This window comes from Salvelinus namaycush, chromosome 13 (genome assembly GCF_016432855.1).
Source record: "Salvelinus namaycush isolate Seneca chromosome 13, SaNama_1.0, whole genome shotgun sequence".
Lineage (NCBI taxonomy): Eukaryota > Metazoa > Chordata > Actinopteri > Salmoniformes > Salmonidae > Salvelinus > Salvelinus namaycush.
This window is the reverse complement of record NC_052319.1, coordinates 24,824,369-24,846,437: the sequence shown is the minus strand read 5'-3', so window position 1 is coordinate 24,846,437 and position 22,069 is coordinate 24,824,369. Positions and strand designations below refer to the sequence as shown.

Below are 22,069 nucleotides of genomic sequence, written 5' to 3'. Positions count from 1 at the left end.
CGCCTCGGATGTGATAACATGCTTTTTTTCCCATCACCACTTTATGGTTTTCGAATTTATTGCCCGTCATCGGATCAATAGGTGTTTAGGGTCTCCGATGTGATTTTTTTAAAATAAGAAATTACTGAAGAACACACGTTCCAATGTTGGCTGTGGGTGACTCGCCGCTTCTTGTTTGGAATATACTCCTGCCTTCCGCCGATTTCGTGTCGTTTTGATTATGGAAACGTGTTCTTTGAGTCACGTAGTCCTAGCCCGTCTTTCTCTTGTGGTCCTCTTGATCGTTCTGAGGCCCATCAATGCGTGGACATACACCTCCAGCAGCAACGATATGGATAGGACACTGGTAACGAGGGGATACTTTTCTCCCAGCGTTACGAACTCTGAAGAAATAACTGCCTTACCAAAATACTTGTTTACTACTTCGGGAACTTCTAAAGACTTTAGGGAGGTATCATCACCATCAACTGGAACAGAACAATCCCACCGAGTCCGGCATTCTGAGGACAGTGAGACCCGGACATTGAGTGAAGACAAATTAGGTAAGGGGTAGTAAGATAGGCACCTACAGACATATGGAAGAGGGTACGTCCCTTGGAATTCGCAAACGGGTCAATAGTTCTACACACTGTCCCATCCCTGTATGTGGCACGGATCGCCCGCGGTGACAATATCTTAAGTATCGGTGTTTTTTGTTGTCAGAGACTATTTAAATCTCAGTCGTGATTTAATCATTGTATATAAAAGTAAACTATAACGGACTATTTATTGCACGTTTATAGGCTTCTTGATCAATATTCCGGGGTATGTTTAGACTAAATTAAATAACAGCATTGAGGTTGAAAAACCCAGAACAAGGTCCTGGGCTGGCATGGTTACACTTGGTCTGCGGTTGTGAGGCCAGTTGGACTTACTGCCAAATTCTATAAAACGATGTTGGAGGTGGCTTATGGTAGAGAAATTAACATTCAATTCTCTGGCAATAGATCTGGTGTACATTCCAGCAGTCAGCTTGCCAATTGCACACTCCTTCAAAACATCTGTGGATTTGTGTTGTGACTGCACGTTTTAGTGTGGCCTTTTATTGTCCCCAGCACAAGGTGCACCTGTGTAATAATTATGCTGTTTAATCAGCTTCTTTATATGCCACACCTGTCAGGTGGATGGATTATCTTGGCAAAGAAGAAATGCAAACTAACAGGGATATAAACAAATTTGTGCACAAAATTGGAGAGAAATAAGCTTTTTGTTCATATGGAACATTTCTGGGATTTTTTATTTCAGCTCATCAAACATGGGGCCAACACTTTACATGTTGTGTTTATATTTTTGTTTAGTATAATTCATAGTGATCATTTGAAACAATATACTAAAATGTGCTTGGCAACTAATAGCCTAACAGTAGATTAGAAAAACACACGCTGTACTGAACAACTTCTAAGGTTTACCTTTCAAAACAATGAATGTCTTTGTTGACTCTTGTTTCAGCACTCAGCCAGAGTTTTGGAAGTGTTGTTTACCTCCATAAATTCGTATGAGGTATTGTCAGTGAGTAAATGTGGAGAAAGTGTAGAATCTTTCCGGTAATTATTTGCCCAGACTTCATTAGAGAGTAGAGCTATTATATCCTCCTTGTAAGAAAGGTTACTACGGCCACTACCAAGAGGTCTGAACCTTTATGGCACAGGGGGCAGTGTGCTTGGCTGTGAACTGCAGGTGCTCTGGTTCAAGCACCGTTTTCCCTTCTCAATCACTACATCAGATTGGTGGCAACAGCTGTCTCAAGCCTTTACTGGAATGGTACCTCAATCTGCACAGGGGTCGAGGTCCGCTTCTTGAGAAGGTGAATAGTCTGTCTCTGTATATAAACGTAACAGAGTGCTTTCTGTTCTGCCCCGAGCAGGGCGCGAACCAGCGATCTTCTGCAAAACAACACACACTACACAACTCAAAGCCAACTGTCTTATCCAGCAGAGGTTGGCTTCAGATCTCAGGGAAGTTGTGATTTTCTTTACAGATGTACTCCAGCCAACATGCTTTGGGGCAACTTTCACATCCACTATATAAGTGTGCTACAGTCTCTGTCAAAAGGTCTGAGTCTGGACCTTTATAGAACAGCCAAGGGTGTAATTTGGGACAGAACCCATTTCATCATCGTCATGAACTGGGCGCAACACAAATGATGGCGCTGGTTTAGAAAGAAAAAAACTAAACACACACAAGCTAACTCATTGTGCCTGCCATACGGCTCCAGTCAAAAGTAGTGCCCTATATAGGTGTGCTATTTGGGATGCATCCTAGGCCTCTCTCTGTGGACTGACTATACCATTGCTGAACTCTTCTTCCCTCTATCTGCGTACTGACTGTCTGACAGTTTGACTGTCTGAGTGTGTCATTGCTGTGTGTTACATTCAGGATGTTATCCAGCACCGACAGCGCTCAGCTCTTCCTTGGCACTGGCAGTAGGTTATTGTTCCAAAGCCCTCCAGCAGCAGTGTTGAGTCAGTGGAGAAGATCCAGGCACAGGCCTTCCCTACAGACAGGCAGGCTGTCAACAGGCTGCCGCAGAGTAGATAGGCGGAGATTTCAGGTCCCAGACCAACTATAAACCAAGCTTTAGGCTTAGGTGGAGTTTGTAGGCCCTAGTAGTAGTGGTGATACGGACAGGAACACTCCTCACCCGGGGTGTCTGTTTTGTTACCATTAAATAGCTTACATATTGTGTCTGCATGTGTAGGCCTAGAACTGCCAAATCTTAGTAGCAGGAGGTATAGTCATAGGTAGGTATATGTATCTTTACAAACAGAAACATCATTGGCAACAAAAACAATCAGCAATGGACTTACCAATGAAATGTCATATTAATGTGACTTTAATGAGACATGAACTGTTTTCATAAAGCTTATACAAACTATGAGCCAGAGAGCCAACTCTGCCTCAATATGGACCCAACCAACATCTGCTGTGTGACTGTATTTTAACGTCTATGGCTTCTGCTAGATCAGGATTAGGAAGGAAATGGCAAGGTCCCAAAGGCCTGAGTGCACCTCCATTCTTAGGGCCCAGGCTTTTGTCAGGGTAGACAGGCTGGGCTGCCAATTGTTCTCCACGCAAAATCATTACATCCACAGGTAGCAACTCCTGGCAACGTCTTCCCTTTCAGACAAGACCACTCTGGGGCCATCTGGTGGCCTGATGTGCACATTGCAGACATTTACATTTTGGTTTTGGGTGTCTTTCTCCCCAACTCATTATGTAGGCCCATGTGACACACTGATTTTCTTGAATACAGAAAACTCATACCTATCATCCTTAATTGTATTTATTTATTATTCACAGCCACTGAACAAAACGCGCATCTCTCCACGGTCTCAACCCGCGGGGCATCAGAAGGAACCCTTAGTTTGTCGAAAGAGCAGATGAGCTCTACAATTGTAGTGTCCACAGAGGCTACGACACATTGGGAGGACCAGACCAGACTAGCACCAGACCATCTACTAGAGACCTACCCTGGGCTTCGAGTGGACCTCAGGTCTGTGTCTGTGACACAAGCCAGACTGCCTCAGGACAGCCCTGATGCTGACAGCAGTCTCAGGCAGGACCAGTTGACGAACCGAGGCACCGTGGGTCTCAGAAAGGACCAGTTGACGAACCGAGGCACCGTGGGTCTCGGAGAGGACCAGTCGGCGAACCGAGGCACCGCGGGACTCGGAGAGGACCAGTTGACGAACCGAGGCACCGTGGGTCTCAGAAAGGACCAGTCGGCGAACCGAGGCACCGCGGGTCTCGGAGAGGACCAGTCGACGAACCGAGGCACCGTGGGTCTCGGAGAGGACCAGTCGACGAACCGAGGCACCGTGGGTCTCGGAGAGGACCAGTCGACGAGCCGAGGCACCTCGGGTCTCGGAGAGGACCAGTCGACGAACCGAGGCACCTCGGGTCTCGGAGAGGACCAGTCGACGAACCGAGGCACCGTGGGTCTCGGAGAGGACCAGTCGACGAACCGAGGCACCTCGGGTCTCGGAGAGGACCAGTCGACGAACCGAGGCACCTCGGGTCTCGGAGAGGACCAGTCGAAGAACCGAGGCACCTCGGGTCTCGGAGAGGACCAGTTGACTAACCGAGGCACCGTGGGTCTCGGAGAGGACCAGTCGACGAACCGAGGCACCTCGGGTCTCGGAGAGGACCAGTCGACGAACCGAGGCACCTCGGGTCTCGGAGAGGACCAGTCGACGAACCGAGGCACCTCGGGTCTCGGAGAGGACCAGTCGACGAACCGAGGCACCGCGGGTCTCGGAGAGGACCAGTCGACGAACCGAGGCACCGCGGGTCTCGGAGAGGACCAGTCGACAAACCGAGGCACCGTGGGTCTCGGGCATGGGCAGTCAACAGCCACTCTCAGACAGGACCAGTTGATAGACCTAGGAACCGTGGCTCTCCCCGTCCAAACTGACAGCACCTACATCTCCTCCACTGTGAGTCGAGCAGGAGAGAGGACTTTACTGTCTGTGACCTCCAACAACACCTCCATGTACTCTGAGGACTCCAACTCCTCCTCCCAGTCCCGGGCCTCCAACTGGGACCTCCCGACTGGCCGCACTGGAGCCGGGGCTGGGGCCGTCACCATCAGGATACCCTTCACAGGACCTGAGCATGGGCATGATGCTACATCTGGGTCTGACTCTTACCACCACACCAACTCCTCACAGGGTAAACAGCCCTCAAACTCCCTCACTGTGTATATGTATGTCTGTGTATATACAGTGGGGCAAAAAAGTATTTAGTCAGCCACCAATTGTGCAAGTTCTCCCACTTAAAAAGATGAGAGAGGCCTGTAATTTTCATCATAGGTACACTTCAACTATGACAGACAAAATGAGAAAAGAAAATCACATTGTAGGATTTTTTATGAATTTATTTGCAAATTATGGTGAAAAATAAGTATTTGGTCAATAACAAAAGTTTATCTCAATACTTTGTTATGTACCCTTTGTTGGCAATGACAGAGATCTCCTCTAGAGCAGTGATGTTTTGGGGCTGTTGCTGGGCAACACGGACTTTCAACTCCCTCCAAAGATTTTCTATGGGGTTGAGATCTGGAGACTGGCTAGGCCACTCCAGGACCTTGAAATGCTTCTTACGAAGCCACTCCTTCGTTGCCCGGGCGGTGTGTTTGGGATCATTGTCATGCTGAAAGACCCAGCAACGTTTCATCTTCAATGCCCTTACTGATGGAAGGAGGTTTTCACTCAAAATCTCACGATACATGGCCCCATTCATTCTTTCCTTTACACGGATCAGTCGTCCTGGTCCCTTTGCAGAAAAACAGCCCCAAAGCATGATGTTTCCACCCCCATGCTTCACAGTAGGTATGGTGTTCTTTGGATGCAACTCAGCATTCTTTGTCCTCCAAACACGACGAGTTGAGTTTTTACCAAAAAGTTCTATTTTGGTTTCATCTGACCATATGCCATTCTCCCAATCTTCTTCTGGATCATCCAAATGCTCTCTAGCAAACTTCAGACGGGCCTGGACATGTACTGGCTTAAGCAGGGGGACACGTCTGGCACTGCAGGATTTGAGTCCCTGGCGGCGTAGTGTGTTACTGATGGTAGGCTTTGTTACTTTGGTCCCAGCTCTCTGCAGGTCATTCACTAGGTCCCCCCGTGTGGTTCTGGGATTTTTGCTCACCGTTCTTGTGATCATTTTGACCCCACGGGGTGAGATCTTGCGTGGAGCCCCAGATCGAGGGAGATTATCAGTGGTCTTGTATGTCTTCCATTTCCTAATAATTACTCCCACAGTTGATTTCTTCAAACCAAGCTGCTTACCTATTGCAGATTCAGTCTTCCCAGCCTGGTGCAGGTCTACAATTTTGTTTCTGGTGTCCTTTGACAGCTCTTTGGTCTTGGCCATAGTGGAGTTTGGAGTGTGACTGTTTGAGGTTATGGACAGGTGTCTTTTATACTGATAACAAGTTCAAACAGGTGCCATTAATACAGGTAACGAGTGGAGGACAGAGGAGCCTCTTAAAGAAGAAGTTACAGGTCTGTGAGAGCCAGAAATCTTGCTTGTTTGTAGGTGACCAAATACTTATTTTCCACCATAAATATGCAACTAAATTGATAAAAAATCCTACAATGTGATTTTCTGGAATTTCTTTTCTCATTTTGTCTGTCATAGTTGAAGTACATTTACATTTTAGTCATTTAGCAGACGCTCTTATCCAGAGCGACTTACAGTAGAGTGCATACATTTTATTACATTTTTACATTTTACATATTACATATTACATTTTACATACTGAGACAAGGATATCCCTACCGGCCAAACCCTCCCTAACCCGGACGACGCTATGCCAATTGTGCATCGCCCCACGGACCTCCCGGTTGCGGCCGGCTGCGACAGAGCCTGGGAGCGAACCCAGCCCAGCCTGGGCGCGAACCCAGAGACTCTGGTGACGCAGCTAGCACTGCGATGCAGTGCCCTAGACCACTGTGCCACCAAAGTGTACCTATGATGAAAATTAAAGGCCTCTCTCATCTTTTTAAGTGGGAGAACTTGCACAATTGGTGGCTGACTAAATACTTTTTTGCCCCACTGTATATGTGCCGTATGCATATGCCTACTGGGGAGAATGGCATATGCAAAAGTATAATTTCCATTTCTCATGTAGTAAATGGACAAATAAATGTATCTCCTCCTCTACCTCTTCTATTTCTTTCTAAACAGAGTGGTCTGGTGGTTTCGCCTCCAGAGGGACCAACCCACTGACTGGACCTCTCAATGTGACCCAACAGGACCTCACCTCTCTGGTTTCCGATGGAACCCCCAACTCCACCCCTCTGCTCAGGGTGGTTGATAACCATAGCAGACGGGACACAGACACAACAGACTCTAGTCAGCCCTCCAGAGGCAGGACATCCCAGACAGAAGAGGGGTTATCTGCTTCATCACAGCCCCCTGTGCTGTCGTCAGAAGAAGGCCCCAGCCACCCCAACACCTCTCAGGGAGGAGAAACAGATAGAGATTCTCCCTCCATCCTGGTCACTGGGTCTGAGACCTCCACCAAGTCCTCCACATGTCCCCCTAGCACCCGGGGGGGGCATGGTGAGACAGAGGGGGTCCCTTCGCTCCACACAGAGGACAATACTATCCTAGGCCTGGGTCTAACCACTGCTCCCCCAACACTACGAGACAGTGCCACTGCCCTGGATGACTTCCTGTCTCGGTTCCTCGCCACCCAGCCTCCCTTCATCCCCAAGACTCAGCGGCCGGCGGTGGCCACAGAGGTCCTGGTGTCCACCACACCTGTTACCGTGACAATAAAGTCACAGGTCATCGAGGAGGAGCCCTACATTGTTACCATGGCAACCAGCACCACACCGACCCCGCCTCTTGCTACGACGAGGATGGTTCAGCCCAGTACCGCCACTTCCATTGAGGCCCAGACTCAGCCCACCATCATCCCTACCACCACTACCACGGAGACTACCCTGGGTCTCCAGAGCTCTGCTTCCACCCCCCAGCCCCCGGGCACCACTCAGACTCAGACCCAAGGGCCCTCAACGGGGGTGAGCTCCACCGACGTCACCACCTTGCACCTGGAGACCAGCACGGCTCACAGCATCACCACCACTGCAGCCTCCTACAGTTACAGCGTCCCCACCAGAAACACAGTGGAACTACACACAACAGGGAAACACACTGACAGGGGGACCACTGAGATAGAGGTGACCACCGCTCCAATGGACATCAGATCTACACCGCAGACACCAGGTTTGTCAACACAGTATATCTTTCAATACTTTGATTCTTCTAAAGTTAGTTTTGCCTTGAATTGAGCTGGAAAAGTGAAATGAAGATCCCAAAACCTAATGACTGTTTGGAACAATAAAGAAAATGGTAAGAAACTATGAACTGCATTGATATGAGATACAGTACGTCATTCTGAATCCTGCCCTCTTCTTTAGGTAGTGCCTGTGAGCCCAGCCCCTGTCTGAATGGAGGTGAGTGTCTACCCTATGGAGTGACTGGGTTCACCTGTGACTGTCTGTCATCATGGACAGGACCTACCTGCAATGAGGGTGAGCTCAACCCACAATTCCCAGCCATACTGTATGTGAGCTATTTGTGAAGTCTATATATTGCTAATGGTATTGAATGGTATAGCCTTTGTGGGGGGGCGCGGGGTGCATGCATAGTCAGCTTTATATTGTGTTGACCTGCTCTCTCTCCTCTGTCCTCTGTCTGTGTTGGTTCAGATGTGGATGAGTGTGAGAGTGGCCCCTGTCCCAGTGACTCTACGTGTGTTAACACCAGGGGCTCCTTCAGCTGTGAGTGTCCCCTGGGTCTGGACATGGAGCACGGAAGAGACTGCACGCGAGGTACGGCTAAACAAACAGTACAGCCTTTGTTTATGAAGGCTCCTATGACAATAAAAATATATACAATATTTAGGTTCTTATTTAATATACAGTATAATAATAGATAATAATAATATATGCCATTTAGCAGATGTTTTTCTCCAAAGCGACTTACAGTCGTGGGTGCATACATTTTATGAATGGGAATCAAACCCACAACCCTGGTGGTGGCGCCATGCTCTACCAACTGAGACATACAGGACCCGTTTGGGTTATAATAAAGTAAGACAGTTGCACTATAAATCTTATAGCTAAACATACTGTACATATCAGTACTTTATTTACAAAGTCTCATATCACATAACAATGAAAATATAAACAATACTCAGGGCCTTATAGATTAGGTTGTGGTATATGTTATGTTATTAGGTTGCACTCACTTTATAGAGGGGGTCTATATACAGTGTGTGCAAATGAGGGAAGATAAGGGAGGTAAGGCAATAAATAGGCCATAATGGTGAAATAATTACAATTTAGCAATTAAACACTGGAGTGATAGATCTGCAGAAGATGAATGTGCATGTAGAGATACTGGGGTAATGTTATTAGGTTATGGTTTAGGTTATTAGGTTATGGTATAGGTTATGTCGTTAGGTTGTGGTATAGGTTAGATTATGGTGTATGTTATTAGATTATGGTATAGGTTATGTTATGGTATAGGTTATGTTATTAGGTTATGGTATAGGTTATATTATTAGATTATAGTATATGTTATGGTATAGGTTATGTTATTAGATTATGGTATATGTTATGGTATAGGTTAGGTTGTGGTATAGGTTAGGTTATGGTGTCAGTTATGTTATGGTGTAGGTTATGTTAGTAGGTTATGATAAGATAAGACATTACTAAACTTTTTGAGGTATTTATTCAATATCAAGCAGGTTACCTATATTTCATTAGATGAAAAAAAATGGCTGTAAACTTTACAGACTGTCTTGAACCTTAGTTAACCACAGTGTCTGTTTTCCTCCACAGCAAAAACCTTCCTGGGCACGTTCAGTTTCAACGTCCCCCTGCTCTCCAGGAGCGCCACACTGCGTGAGATCCAGAGAGAGATCAACCAGCTGGTAAGGAGCACAGGGACATGGTGGGGGGTAGGGTTGCAAAGGGAGGGAATATTCCCTGTGTATAACCCTGAATATTCCCTGTAACCAGTCAGTTTAGAATATTTCAAGAAATTTGTACATTTGCTAAATTACTGGGAGTTTTGCAACCCTAGTGGGGAGAGAGAAATTACAATCACTGATATACAGTATACTATTGTGTATTGTGGGTCTGTTGTAGTGAGGCAGCAAACCTGTTCAAACATGATAATAGATGTATTATGAATGCAAGGAAGGTATAGTTTATGTATTATATGGTGATTATTAATAATAGTTTTTATTATTTTATTTTACAGCTGAATGCCTCACTATCAATTCTGCGTGGTTACCGGCGCTCTTCTTTGAGTAAAAAGTGAGTTTCTTCTTTCCCCGTAAGATTGGTTTTGCACTTATCAATTTACTCTGAATGCATGACAACAAGCCATATTCTCTTGGTTCTTGTGTATTTTGTCTGTAAAGTTTCGTAAAAAAATAATAATCAGGACCACATATTTAAAATGCCTTTATTGTTCAATAGAACAAAAATTCTGACGCTTTCAGCATGACCTTCGTGTGTTGTGATTTTAAATGGACTTCAAATCAAGTTTGCTGTGACATGTGTGTGTTCCAGGGGGGAGGACGGGGTTCGTATCTCTGCTGTCAACATGTTCTCCATCTCTACTGATGTGACCAGCTCTGAGGTCTACCACATCATACAGATGTCTCTGAACAACTGTAACAGCACCGCTGGACACTGCCGAGTGGTGGTCACTCACCAACTTTCCTATCATGGTACAGCACTCTCTCCCTCCCATCCTCACCTCTTTCCCCGTAACCCCAGTCTTAAAGGGATAGTTCATCCTAATTTAAAAATGACTTATTTGTTTGGTTGCCTTGTAAGCAGTCTGTGGGGACAAGGACATAATGCAATCCACGCTTTGGGTTTGTGTACGCAGCCACTGCCACCATCTGCTAACTTAGGCATTTCCTAACCATAAAACAATGGAAGTCAATGAACGACATTAGCATGTTTAAAATGTCATACCTGACCCTGTTACAACCATCCTTACCACACCTCTCTCCTCTCTGTCCCTTAGTTGAGAGTCTGTGTCTGGCCCAGAATACCCAGTGTCACCCTGAGCATTCTTTTTGTACCGACTCCAATGGGACAGCCTTCTGCCAGTGTCAACCAGGGTACTTCAAACTCAATCCTGAGGATCAGTCCTGCATAGGTGAAGCCTGGGTCTGGGAGAGGGTGGAGGGAGAAGATAGGTCTCAGTCCTGCATAGGTGGGGCCTGGGTCTGGGAGAGGGTGGAGGGAGAGGATAGGTCTCAGTCCTGCATAGGTGGGGCCTGGGTCTGGGAGAGGGTGGAGGGAGAAGATAGGTCTCAGTCCTGCATAGGTAGGGCCTGGGTCTGGGAGAGGGTGGAGGGAGAGGATAGGTCTCAGTCCTGCATAGGTGAAGCCTGGGTCTGGGAGAGGGTGGAGGGAGAAGATGGGTCTCAGTCCTGCATAGGTGGGGCCTGGGTCTGGGAGAGGGTGGAGGGAGAAGATAGGTCTCAGTCCTGCATAGGTGGGGCCTGGGTCTGGTGAAGGGAGAGGATAGGCCTCAGTCCTGCATAGGTGGGGCATGGAAGGATGGAGCGAGCAGACGTTAGAGCACAACATAGCGTTTTTCCTATTGACATGTTCAAGTAGCCCCCCCTCTCCCGTTTCAGTCTTTTTTTTCCGTTTGGTGCCAAGTGAATATGAACCTGGGTCAATCTTCTGTAAAATTCACTTCATTCTTTTTATTTCATTGTAGCAAGCATCGTATTGAAAAGAAAATGCATTCTATAACTGAACCGTTCTTGTTTTGAAAGGATTGTAAAATAACATTCCTTATCTTACAGAATGTGGTGATGGACTGAAACGGGTCAATGGAACCTGTGTCAGGTAAGCAATGAGAGCTCTAATCCATGGACCATTCTGTTAATTCCATGCTTTGGTCTTTTATTTGGTTGTTTATATCTTTCAGGTGCACATTTGGATTTGGAGGATTCAACTGTGGAAATTGTAAGTAGGAGAGTTTAATAACAAAAATAATAATTTAAAAAGTGTGAGGAAAAAGATACAATTGAGAATCAAGACAACATAATCATTTAAAGGTATCCTTCAGGATGTATCTTCTTCCCCAGAGTCAGATGAACCATAGTCACGGGAGGTTGTGGTGCCTAGGGTGCTGCAGCATCCCCTAAAGAATCTGAATGAAAAAAAAAAAAAAATCAAGAATTTTATTTAGTTTTTTCTTCACAAAAGTAGTGCACTGGGCTTTTACCAACCCTGTATAAGCAGACCGATACAGCCATCTGTAGTGTGGGCAAAACATTTTTTATGCAGTCATAATCACAATGAAGCGCCAGAGCCCTATACTGCGAATTAGCGAGTTCATCTCGGGATTACCGTTATCACCTTTTATCCAGGTGCATTTTTATGGCATCGAATCCTTCAGAACTAACCTGCTCTGGGACAAGCTAACTCCATTTATCCTGAGGTGTCTGAGCCATGAGTTTAGGACCAATGAAATCAGATACTCTCGTAAAGATTGTGCCATCATCCCTTGCATTTGAGGAAGAAGACTGATTATTTTATTAATCAAATGTATATTTTTTTTGTGTAAAAAATACCTATCACATTACAAATTTAGTTAAATAAAGTTAAAATAAAGTAGCAACGACAGTGTTTTCTTTCCAATCTTTGTTTTTCATAGGATTGTATTTTGAAATTTGCGAAAGGAAAACTGACAGCCGCAACCAACCATAGACATATAATCCATAGATTACAGTTTCCATTCATGTCAAGACTGGCAGCCATTGTTAGTGTTCCCGTGAGTTTAACAGTCAAACTGCCAGTGTTAACGATAAGTAATAAAAAAAGACAACTCTTCTAAAATCCTATTTCACACCATAACCTGCTGAATTTGCAAAATCACTTTTCTGTCATTTTGATTTTGGCACAAATTAAAATGTGGCACTGACTCGCCCATGGATTGATGTTCCAGCATTGTCTCTATGAAGAGTTTGGCGTTCGACTAGCAATGTAGGACATGCACGTGCAGTTACAAGCCTGCTAGAGTTAGCGTCAGACGGACGAGCAATATCCACCGTCGTAGTACGGATGAAACCTGAGCTGGAATGTGAAGCTGGCTAGCTGTAAAAAAAAAAAAAAAAGTCTGAGTAGATCTAACTTGCTTTGTAGTATACCACTCAGACCTCCAGTTTATTCATAATGTTTTGTGTTTCTACTAGTCTACAAGCTGATAGCTGTGGTGGTATCGCCAGCAGGGGGTGGCCTACTCCTTATTCTCATCATCGCTCTCATTGTCACCTGGTGCAAGTAAGACTCAATGACACTAGTACTGTTGTTATTACCATCTAATAACACAATAATAGAATTACAAAACCTAATTCCTTATTCTCAGTCCATGTTGTATTATATTTATCAAACTAATAATATCTCAATTAGAAAACTTTATTGTCCACACAATTTGGAAATAACATAAGCGTTAATAATGATGTAATAACGCAATAATAACATGCAAATGTTTTACTAAACTCAGTCAATGTGCTGCCATTGAACTAATATTTGTCTGTCTATCTCTTTACAGGAAAGACAAGAATGACATCAATAAGATTATTTTCAAAAGCGGAGATTTTCAGATGTCGCCGTACGCTGAGTTCCCGAAGAGTAACCGTGTTTCTATGGAGTGGGGGAGGGAAACCATCGAGTTGCAGGAGAACGGTAGCACCAAGAACCTGCTGCAGATGACAGACATCTACTACTCTGTACGTATAGAACCTGCTACAGATGACAGACATCTACTACTCTGTACGTATAGAACCTGCTACAGATGACAGACATCTACTACTCTGTACGTATAGAACCTGCTACAGATGACAGACATCTACTACTCTGTACGTATAGCACCTGCTACAGATGACAGACATCTACTACTCTGTACGTATAGAACCTGCTACAGATGACAGACATCTACTACTCTGTACGTATAGAACCTGCTACAGATGACAGACATCTACTACTCTGTACGTATAGAACCTGCTACAGATGACAGACATCTACTACTCTGTACGTATAGAACCTGCTACAGATGACAGACATCTACTACTCTGTACGTATAGAACCTGCTACAGATGACAGACATCTACTACTCTGTACGTATAGAACCTGCTACAGATGACAGACATCTACTACTCTGTACGTATAGAACCTGCTACAGATGACAGACATCTACTACTCTGTACGTATAGAAACTACTACTCTGTACGTATAGAACCTGCTGCAGATGACAGACATCTACTACTCTGTACGTATAGAACCTGCTACAGATGACAGACATCTACTACTCTGTACGTATAGAACCTGCTACAGATGACAGACATCTACTACTCTGTACGTATAGAACCTGCTACAGATGACAGACATCTACTACTCTGTACGTATAGAACCTGCTACAGATGACAGACATCTACTACTCTGTTCGTATAGAACCTGCTACAGATGACAGACATCTACTACTCTGTACGTATAGAACCTGCTGCAGATGACAGACATCTACTACTCTGTACGTATAGAACCTGCTACAGATGACAGACATCTACTACTCTGTACGTATAGAACCTGCTGCAGATGACAGACATCTACTACTCTGTACGTATAGAACCTGCTACAGATGACAGACATCTACTACTCTGTACGTATAGAACCTGCTGCAGATGACAGACATCTACTACTCTGTACGTATAGAACCTGCTACAGAAGACAGACATCTACTACTCTGTACGTATAGAACCTGCTACAGATGACAGACATCTACTACTCTGTACGTATAGAACCTGCTACAGATGACAGACATCTACTACTCTGTACGTATAGAACCTGCTGCAGATGACAGACATCTACTACTCTGTACGTATAGAACCTGCTACAGATGACAGACATCTACTACTCTGTACGTATAGAACCTGCTACAGATGACAGACATCTACTACTCTGTACGTATAGAACCTGCTACAGATGACAGACATCTACTACTCTGTACGTATAGAACCTGCTACAGATGACAGACATCTACTACTCTGTACGTATAGAACCTGCTGCAGATGACAGACATCTACTACTCTGTACGTATAGAACCTGCTACAGATGACAGACATCTACTACTCTGTACGTATAGAACCTGCTACAGATGACAGACATCTACTACTCTGTACGTATAGAACCTGCTACAGATGACAGACATCTACTACTCTGTACGTATAGAACCTGCTACAGATGACAGACATCTACTACTCTGTACGTATAGAACCTGCTACAGATGACAGACATCTACTACTCTGTACGTATAGAACCTGCTACAGATGACAGACATCTACTACTCTGTACGTATAGAACCTGCTACAGATGACAGACATCTACTACTCTGTACGTATAGAACCTGCTACAGATGACAGACATCTACTACTCTGTACGTATAGAACCTGCTGCAGATGACAGACATCTACTACTCTGTACGTATAGAACCTGCTACAGATGACAGACATCTACTACTCTGTACGTATAGAACCTGCTACAGATGACAGACATCTACTACTCTGTACGTATAGCAACTACTACTCTGTACGTATAGAAACTGCTACAGATGACAGACATCTACTACTCTGTACGTATAGAAACTACTACTCTGTACGTATAGAACCTGCTACAGATGACAGACATCTACTACTCTGTACGTATAGAACCTGCTACAGATGACAGACATCTACTACTCTGTACGTATAGAACCTGCTGCAGATGACAGACATCTACTACTCTGTACGTATAGAACCTGCTACAGATGACAGACATCTACTACTCTGTACGTATAGAACCTGCTACAGATGACAGACATCTACTACTCTGTACGTATAGAACCTGCTACAGATGACAGACATCTACTACTCTGTACGTATAGAACCTGCTGCAGATGACAGACATCTACTACTCTGTACGTATAGAACCTGCTACAGATGACAGACATCTACTACTCTGTACGTATAGAACCTGCTACAGATGACAGACATCTACTACTCTGTACGTATAGAACCTGCTACAGATGACAGACATCTACTACTCTGTACGTATAGAACCTGCTGCAGATGACAGACATCTACTACTCTGTACGTATAGAACCTGCTACAGATGACAGACATCTACTACTCTGTACGTATAGAACCTGCTACAGATGACAGACATCTACTACTCTGTACGTATAGAACCTGCTACAGATGACAGACATCTACTACTCTGTACGTATAGAACCTGCTACAGATGACAGACATCTACTACTCTGTTTGTATAGAACCTGCTACAGATGACAGACATCTACTACTCTGTACGTATAGAACCTGCTACAGATGACAGACATCTACTACTCTGTACGTATAGAACCTGCTACAGATGACAGACATCTACTACTCTGTACGTATAGAACCTGCTACAGATGACAGACATCTACTACTCTGTACGTATAGAACCTGCTACAGATGACAGACATCTACTACTCTGTACGTATAGAACCTGCTACAGATGACAGACATCTACTACTCTGTACGTATAGAACCTGCTACAGATGACAGACATCTACTACTCTGTACGTATAGAACCTGCTACAGATGACAGACATCTACTACTCTGTACGTATAGAACCTGCTGCAGATGACAGACATCTACTACTCTGTACGTATAGAACCTGCTACAGATGACAGACATCTACTACTCTGTACGTATAGAACCTGCTACAGATGACAGACATCTACTACTCTGTACGTATAGAACCTGCTACAGATGACAGACATCTACTACTCTGTACGTATAGCAACTACTACTCTGTACGTATAGAACCTGCTACAGATGACAGACATCTACTACTCTGTACGTATAGAACCTGCTACAGATGACAGACATCTACTACTCTGTACGTATAGAACCTGCTACAGATGACAGACATCTACTACTCTGTACGTATAGAACCTGCTACAGATGACAGACATCTACTACTCTGTACGTATAGAACCTGCTACAGATGACAGACATCTACTACTCTGTACGTATAGAACCTGCTACAGATGACAGACATCTACTACTCTGTACGTATAGCAACTACTACTCTGTACGTATAGAACCTGCTACAGATGACAGACATCTACTACTCTGTACGTATAGAACCTGCTGCAGATGACAGACATCTACTACTCTGTACGTATAGAACCTGCTACAGATGACAGACATCTACTACTCTGTACGTATAGAACCTGCTACAGATGACAGACATCTACTACTCTGTACGTATAGAACCTGCTACAGATGACAGACATCTACTACTCTGTACGTATAGAACCTGCTACAGATGACAGACATCTACTACTCTGTACGTATAGAAACTACTACTCTGTACGTATAGAACCTGCTACAGATGACAGACATCTACTACTCTGTACGTATAGAACCTGCTACAGATGACAGACATCTACTACTCTGTACGTATAGAACCTGCTACAGATGACAGACATCTACTACTCTGTTTGTATAGAACCTGCTACAGATGACAGACATCTACTACTCTGTACGTATAGAACCTGCTACAGATGACAGACATCTACTACTCTGTTTGTATAGAACCTGCTACAGATGACAGACATCTACTACTCTGTACGTATAGAAACTACTACTCTGTACGTATAGAACCTGCTACAGATGACAGACATCTACTACTCTGTACGTATAGAACCTGCTACAGATGACAGACATCTACTACTCTGTACGTATAGAACCTGCTACAGATGACAGACATCTACTACTCTGTACGTATAGAACCTGCTACAGATGACAGACATCTACTACTCTGTACGTATAGAACCTGCTGCAGATGACAGACATCTACTACTCTGTACGTATAGAACCTGCTGCAGATGACAGACATCTACTACTCTGTTCGTATAGAACCTGCTACAGATGACAGACATCTACTACTCTGTTTGTATAGAACCTGCTACAGATGACAGACATCTACTACTCTGTACGTATAGAACCTGCTGCAGATGACAGACATCTACTACTCTGTACGTATAGAACCTGCTACAGATGACAGACATCTACTACTCTGTACGTATAGAACCTGCTACAGATGACAGACATCTACTACTCTGTACGTATAGAACCTGCTACAGATGACAGACATCTACTACTCTGTACGTATAGAACCTGCTACAGATGACAGACATCTACTACTCTGTACGTATAGAACCTGCTACAGATGACAGACATCTACTACTCTGTACGTATAGAACCTGCTGCAGATGACAGACATCTACTACTCTGTACGTATAGAACCTGCTACAGATGACAGACATCTACTACTCTGTACGTATAGAAACTACTACTCTGTACGTATAGAACCTGCTACAGATGACAGACATCTACTACTCTGTACGTATAGAACCTGCTACAGATGACAGACATCTACTACTCTGTACGTATAGAACCTGCTACAGATGACAGACATCTACTACTCTGTACGTATAGAACCTGCTACAGATGACAGACATCTACTACTCTGTACGTATAGAACCTGCTACAGATGACAGACATCTACTACTCTGTACGTATAGAACCTGCTACAGATGACAGACATCTACTACTCTGTACGTATAGAACCTGCTACAGATGACAGACATCTACTACTCTGTTCGTATAGAACCTGCTACAGATGACAGACATCTACTACTCTGTTTGTATAGAACCTGCTACAGATGACAGACATCTACTACTCTGTACGTATAGAACCTGCTACAGATGACAGACATCTACTACTCTGTACGTATAGAACCTGCTACAGATGACAGACATCTACTACTCTGTACGTATAGAACCTGCTACAGATGACAGACATCTACTACTCTGTACGTATAGAACCTGCTGCAGATGACAGACATCTACTACTCTGTTTGTATAGAACCTGCTACAGATGACAGACATCTACTACTCTGTACGTATAGAACCTGCTACAGATGACAGACATCTACTACTCTGTACGTATAGAAACTACTACTCTGTACGTATAGAACCTGCTACAGATGACAGACATCTACTACTCTGTACGTATAGCAACTACTACTCTACGTATAGAACCTGCACCTGCTACAGATGACAGACATCTACTACTCTGTACGTATAGCAACTACTGCTCTGTACGTATAGAAACTACTACTCTGTACGTATAGCAACTACTACTCAGTACGTATAGCAACTACTACTCTGTACGTATAGAACCTGCTACAGATGACAGACATCTACTACTCTGTACGTATAGAACCTGCTACAGATGACAGACATCTACTACTCTGTACGTATAGAACCTGCTACAGATGACAGACATCTACTACTCTGTACGTATAGCAACTACTACTCTGTACGTATAGAAACTGCTACTCTGTACGTATAGCAACTACTACTCTGTACGTATAGAAACTGCTACTCTGTACGTATAGAAACTGCTACTCAGTACGTATAGAAACTACTACTCTGTACGTATAGAAACTACTACTCTGTACGTATAGAAACTACTACTCTGTACGTATAGAAACTACTACTCAGTACGTATAGCAACTACTACTCTGTACGTATAGAAACTGCTACTCTGTACGTATAGAAACTGCTACTCTGTACGTATAGAAACTGCTAATCAGTACATATAGAAACTGCTACTCAGTACGTATAGAACTACTACTCAGTACGTATAGAAACTGCTACTCAGTACGTATAGAAACTACTACTCAGTACGTATAGAAACTACTACTCAGTACGTATAGCAACTACTACTCAGTACGTATAGAAACTGCTACTCAGTACGTATAGAAACTGCTACTCTGTACGTATAGAAACTACTACTCTGTACGTATAGAAACTACTACTCTGTACGTATAGAAACTGCTAATCAGTACGTATAGAAACTGCTACTCAGTACGTATAGAAACTACTACTCAGTACGTATAGCAACTACTACTCTGTACGTATAGAAACTGCTACTCTGTACGTATAGAAACTGCTACTCTGTACGTATAGAAACTGCTAATCAGTACGTATAGAAACTGCTACTCAGTACGTATAGAAACTACTACTCAGTACGTATAGAAACTGCTACTCAGTACGTATAGAAACTGCTACTCTGTACGTATAGAAACTACTACTCAGTACGTATAGAAACTACTACTCAGTACGTATAGAAACTACTACTCAGTACGTATAGAAACTACTACTCAGTACGTATAGAAACTACTACTCAGTACGTATAGCAACTACTACTCTGTACGTATAGAAACTGCTACTCTGTACGTATAGAAACTACTACTCTGTACGTATAGAAACTACTACTCTGTACGTATAGAAACTGCTACTCAGTACGTATAGAAACTGCTACTCAGTACGTATAGAAACTACTACTATAGCCGTGGTATATCAGACCGTATACCACAGGTATGACAAAACATTTATTTTTACTGCTCAAATTACGTTTGTAAATAGTTTATAATAGCAATAATGCACCTCTGGGGTTTGTGAAATATGGCCAATATAATATGGTTAAGGGCTGTGTCCAGGCACTCCGTCATACCCATAGTATATTGTCTGATCAGCATCCAGGACCCAAACCAGGTAGTTTGTAATAAGACAAACATATGATATTTCTCCAGAAAACAATAGACAAACCAATTAGACAGAAGGGCCACTACTTTTGTAATTTTGCTCCACCGCAGCAGGTTAGGATTAGCATACACCTCCCTCTCTCTCTCTCTCTCCTTCCTCCGCTGTTGACATTGACCACCTCATCTAATTTTCCTGTGTTGCAGCCTGCTTTGCGTAACTCTGACCTGGAGCATAACGGCCTCTACCCATTCTCCAGCCTGCCGGGCTCCCGCCACTCCTGCATCTACCCCGCTCAGTGGAACCCTTCCTTCATCAGCGATGACTCACAACGCCGGGACTACTTCTGACACCCAGCTACTCCACCTCTGCCTCCTAATTTCCACTCCCATCCACACAAGGTCCGCATCTGCGCACCTCCTTGGAAAAAGGTCCTGCGGACGAGGAGATTTGTCAGTGCGGAAATGTGCACCATTTCGTTCGGCAGACCTAGCAGACAGCTCAGAAGCGGAAGGTATAAATTAGGCTTTAGCCTGGTCCCAGATCTATTTGTGCTGTTGCATACTCCATCCATTGCTGTCCTTGTCAAGCCAAACGTGGCAATGAGTGATAAGTAGTTGGCATGGTAGCACAAACACACTGGCACACAGGCTACCTCTGCCTGGGTAGGGTTCAGTAAAAGGGCTGGCACTGGGGCTAGGTCTGAAGGTAAATTTGCATCCACTGCACTGGACTGTGGGTGGACTGAAGATCGACTGCATCAAAAACATTTCACAGTGATTTTGATCATATGATTTGATTATTTTTCAAAAGCAATAATCCATAAATTATAAAAGTTCCCATGAATTCATAATGTGTGGATAAATGTCTGTTCCGCAAAGTGAGTGTGTTTGTGTGTGTGTGCGCGCGTATGTATGTGTGGACACCCATTTGCCAACTGCTGTGAATTGTAGATTAACATTATCTTATTTTATTTCACTGAAAATACAGGTTGAAAAGACAAAGCTGCCAAATGTGTTTTGTGTGTGTCAAGTATTGTTACATTGTGAAGATATTTAACTGCATATGAGATGGAAAACATGTCAAAAATGCTATGTGTTTGTCAGATGAGGAATAGATGCACCAAAGTGGTTTCATATGACAGATTGAATGATGGTCAAGGTCTGCTGCAGTCTGTTGGTCTGAACAGTAGAACAGTTGTTATTTATTGAATATTTCAACTGTTAGAAATGTATGAAGACATTTTCAACATCTTGCATTGTAAGAGAGACTCATACCCCACCCTATTCTATAAGAAGTAACATCTGAAGTTTGGACCACAAAAGGGTGTGTGTGAGTGAGAATCTTGGATGAATTCAGATCAATCACCATGCCAAGTTTCAGATCTCGTTGATTGTTTGCATAAAGATGTACTTTAAAAACAGCAGGCTTAATTACAAATAGATGGAGTTTCCTTTTATGTATTTGTTGTCTTTCTAATATGAATGGTCTCTTACCTCTGGCGTTTTAGTCAGACATGTATTTAATAATAAATAAGATAAAGTTCTGTAAAACTGCCTGTCTGACTCTTTAAAAGTGATCATTCTGGGAAATTGTATTTGCATGATCACACTCAAACTTATTCTCGACGTGTATCAGAGTAGGAGTGCTGATCTAGGATCAGTTCTGCCTTTTTGATTATAATGAATATGATTAAATGGCCATGGGGGTCCTGATCCTAGATCAGCAATGCTACTCTGAGACGGTTTATGAATACAGACTGTTGTTCATCTCATAGTGATATGGCCTATGTCCCAAATATCTGCTACTTCCTCCCAAAGTGTGCA

General features: G+C 43.8%; 1 protein-coding gene across 1 annotated transcript; it reads left to right on the top strand.

Annotated features, from left to right (window-relative positions):
• Positions 1–44: 44 nt before the first annotated feature.
• On the top strand, positions 45–21,785 carry heg1 (heart development protein with EGF-like domains 1). Its single transcript, XM_039006963.1, has 14 exons — positions 45–542; positions 3,340–4,710; positions 6,733–7,779; positions 7,974–8,087; positions 8,265–8,387; positions 9,402–9,493; positions 9,826–9,881; positions 10,140–10,300; positions 10,606–10,740; positions 11,402–11,444; positions 11,527–11,564; positions 12,797–12,884; positions 13,156–13,333; positions 20,450–21,785. Exons 1-14 carry the CDS (start codon positions 221–223, stop codon positions 20,591–20,593), a joined length of 3,912 nt encoding a protein of 1,303 aa, XP_038862891.1. The 5' UTR covers positions 45–220; the 3' UTR covers positions 20,594–21,785.
• The last annotated feature ends 284 nt before the right edge of the window (positions 21,786–22,069 follow it).

Excerpts from the sequence above, each read along its gene's own strand:
- heg1 (XM_039006963.1), top strand. The coding sequence starts at position 221 with ATGGAAACGTGTTCTTTGAGTCACGTAGTCCTAGCCCGTCTTTCTCTT. Across the intron at positions 7,780-7,973 it reads ATCTACACCGCAGACACCAG|GTAGTGCCTGTGAGCCCAGC; the intron begins GTTTGTCAACAC and ends CCTCTTCTTTAG. Across the intron at positions 12,885-13,155 it reads CTCATTGTCACCTGGTGCAA|GAAAGACAAGAATGACATCA; the intron begins GTAAGACTCAAT and ends ATCTCTTTACAG.